Here is a 2,815-nt window from a genome sequence, read left to right on the forward strand (position 1 = left end):
GTGTCGATGTAACGGGGCACTCGATGTGACAATGTCAGAAATTTGGAGTGGACACAACTGGACGTGCACGTTTTACCGTGTGGCGCGGTTCTGTTGCTTGCACGTTGTTTCGGTCTGCCACTCGGACGCTGCTGGCGCGGCAACGCGTCTACTGCTTTCCGGGGGTACGTGCCACGTGGCGGCCACAGGGAGGGATCGTATCGATTTCTCGTTTGACGCTTGCTCTTTGTCTGGCATTTTCACAGGTTGCTTCCAACACCCGAATGCATTCATGCTATTTGAATGTCGAGAAAAACAGCGGACGTGCCGCTACCGTGTCCGCGTATACCTGCAGTATACAAGTCGTCGAACTTTCCACCGCTCGCCCGCCCCGCTCACGTTGAGCAGGCACGTTGACCTGTTGAGTGCCCTTTTGCATTTTCCTCATATTAACAGGATGGCGTATCGATCTTCTGCAGCTGCTCTGGCCTTTTTTGCCGTTCTCTTGTGCGGTCTGCCCAGCTGGTGCGTTGCAAGTGAAGGAACAGCGGCAGCAGATTTGTTCGTACCAGCTGTGAGCTCTACGAACAACAACGCCCAAGCAGCAGCCATGGTCTCCACAGGTGTACCAGCCAAAACGAATCAGCAGGAAGCAGCACACCCCGTAATTTTTAGGAGTTCGAAAAGGTACGGCTGACACGCTGAGAGTTGAGCCAAAACCGTTGCAACCAAGTTGCAGATACAGGGGCCACACAGACACTACAGTCGGAGACATTCGCGTGATCCGCGAGTGCCACCCCTCTGAATGAGATACTGGGTTGCGGTCGCGATTAACGGATATCACGTGAAGCGTCAATAACTGTCTGTTAATTACCAGACCTTGTGTGCAACATGAAGCTATCATGCTTCCCCAGTGATGTCTGCTCGCCAGCTTCGATGCAAACGGTTAATTAGCCAGGATCACTCATGCTCCATTTGCGAAGACTCTGTCAAGGAATATAGGACAAGATGTGTGTCTGCCTGCTGCACTGCAGAGGCGTCGCGTTGAAAAATAAAACTGCAGGATTACGTCGTAACAAAACCGCTCTAAATGTGACGCTGAGCCTGCTGGTCGCAGCCGTCGTCGCGGTAGTGCTTACTACAATTAAGCTGAACCAGTGCAGACAACAGCTGAAGGAGAACAAGAACACAACTGAAGGAACCACAAGAAGGAGACTTGCAGAAGGCGGCGCCGACAGCAATGGTGACCGCAGCGGCGAGGAAGAATGTGTAAGTGGCTTCGGCGTTAACATGCTGTTGGTAGTGAGCTTGACACTTTCATTACCTGCACGAACCACAACTGTGCATCAACAACTCTCCAGGGCGGTTCGGTGACACATTAAACCCAGCAGCACTTGTGCGCAGTTACTCTTCAGATCAGCCAGGTTCCAGTACGACACTTCGCTTGCTGTTTCGTTTTTCATTTTACTGCATCGCGAGAGAAGCACTGCTTTTCTCCACCCGCCGTGGCGAGTGACTTCTCACGCAGGGGGTTTGGAGTAGCGTGAACAAAGTTTTCCCATCAAACTCGCATGTTTACACATGTGCAGTGGCAGGCAAAACTGCCCCAAGAGATGTTGAATTGGCTACCGGATGCCGCCAACGCATTCCGGTCGCCTACTGTCTGCAAGATCTGCTTAAAAGCACCCTGAGACACACCATCACTGCGACAAGCAACAACAGTTTCCATTGTTGTCTTTGAATAACAATATATCAACCGCGTATGATAAAGACAGGTGGCGTCTCTTGGGCTGTGGAGGTTCCCTCTTTTTTCGCTTACTGGAGCAACGTGTACTGTATCTGAGTCTTTGACTAGCTTCAGGCGACGTTTGGTGCTGCAGTTAATGCCAACGTGGGGGACCAACTCGGCCTGGGATATATCGGGGCAGGTGGTGTATTCAAGCATATTTACGGTGGAGTGAGCTAAGCCACGAATGGCACCCCTTGGCGTGGTGTGTCGCGTCTGCCATCATTGAACTGAAGCGGCTTGCGTTAGCCGCTACACGGGGGGGATCTCACCAGTATCGGCTGTCGCACATGCGTTCCAGGTCCGACATGGTGCGATGTGTTTCAACAGGCCGAAGAAGTATGCACAGGCGGATAGGCAGCTGTTGCTTTTTTTGGAGGCGACCTGATGGTTCGCCAGTCAACTCGCTGGAGGCTACTCAATCAGGTAGTTTACGTCGTTCCTCGGAGGTGGTATAGAGGGTCACGGGCTTTGGCATTGGTGAGCTTGAGTGAGGAACACAGTATAAAGCTTGAAGAAAAGGTATGATGCTGTGGCGCGTTGTGCGATAGATGTGGGTCGAGACCGGAAACAACCCTTCGTCGATCGTGATGGCTCGGCGGTTATGTGTGTTGGACTGTTCGTCCTCCGTCAGTGTCGGCACTGTTGGCCCGTGCGTGCAGGACGGCACAGACGTGCGAGTTGACTCTGCCTCTCAGTCAACTCTTTTGATTTTTTGTGCGTGCTGCTGGTTTGTGCTTTGGCACTTGTCTGCCGGCGAATGCTGAGGAAAGTGTGTGGGGTGCTAACAGTTTGTGAGGGTAGAGACGAGTTCTGGTCAGCACCAGTTCATACATAGTTCATTAGGCGTAGTGTTGTTACGCGCATGTTTGAAGTACTCACGTAGTACTAACTGGCACGCCTCGCGTGCCACGATATGCTTGCAGTGATCAGGAGGCGAGACTCGTGTCGCAGATGTGCATGTAATGTGTTGTGTCTGGCTTTTTGTACGACGACACCACGCGAGGGTGTTGGATATTCACTGCGTCAATCGTGGAAGGCGAAGCACTG

The 2,815-nt window shown here is 52.3% G+C and overlaps 2 protein-coding genes across 2 annotated transcripts; both read left to right on the plus strand.

Moving 5' to 3' along the window:
- Nucleotides 1-304: 304 nt before the first annotated feature.
- On the plus strand, nt 305-676 carry TGME49_321280 (hypothetical protein; the record flags this gene model as incomplete). The annotated part of the gene is made up of 1 exon (XM_002371631.2): nt 305-676. The coding sequence occupies exon 1, from the start codon at nt 437-439 to the stop codon at nt 674-676; it is 240 nt and encodes a 79-aa protein (XP_002371672.1). The 5' UTR covers nt 305-436.
- Nucleotides 677-987: 311 nt separating this feature from the next.
- TGME49_321270 (hypothetical protein) lies at nt 988-2,235 on the plus strand (the record flags this gene model as incomplete). Its single annotated transcript, XM_018783014.1, has 2 exons — nt 988-1,248; nt 2,096-2,235. 2 exons carry the CDS (start codon nt 988-990, stop codon nt 2,120-2,122), a joined length of 288 nt encoding a protein of 95 aa, XP_018638393.1. The 3' UTR covers nt 2,123-2,235.
- Between the last annotated feature and the right edge of the window lie 580 nt (nt 2,236-2,815).

Source organism: Toxoplasma gondii, chromosome Ib (assembly GCF_000006565.2).
Source record: "Toxoplasma gondii ME49 chromosome Ib, whole genome shotgun sequence".
Taxonomy (NCBI): Eukaryota; Apicomplexa; class Conoidasida; order Eucoccidiorida; family Sarcocystidae; genus Toxoplasma; species Toxoplasma gondii.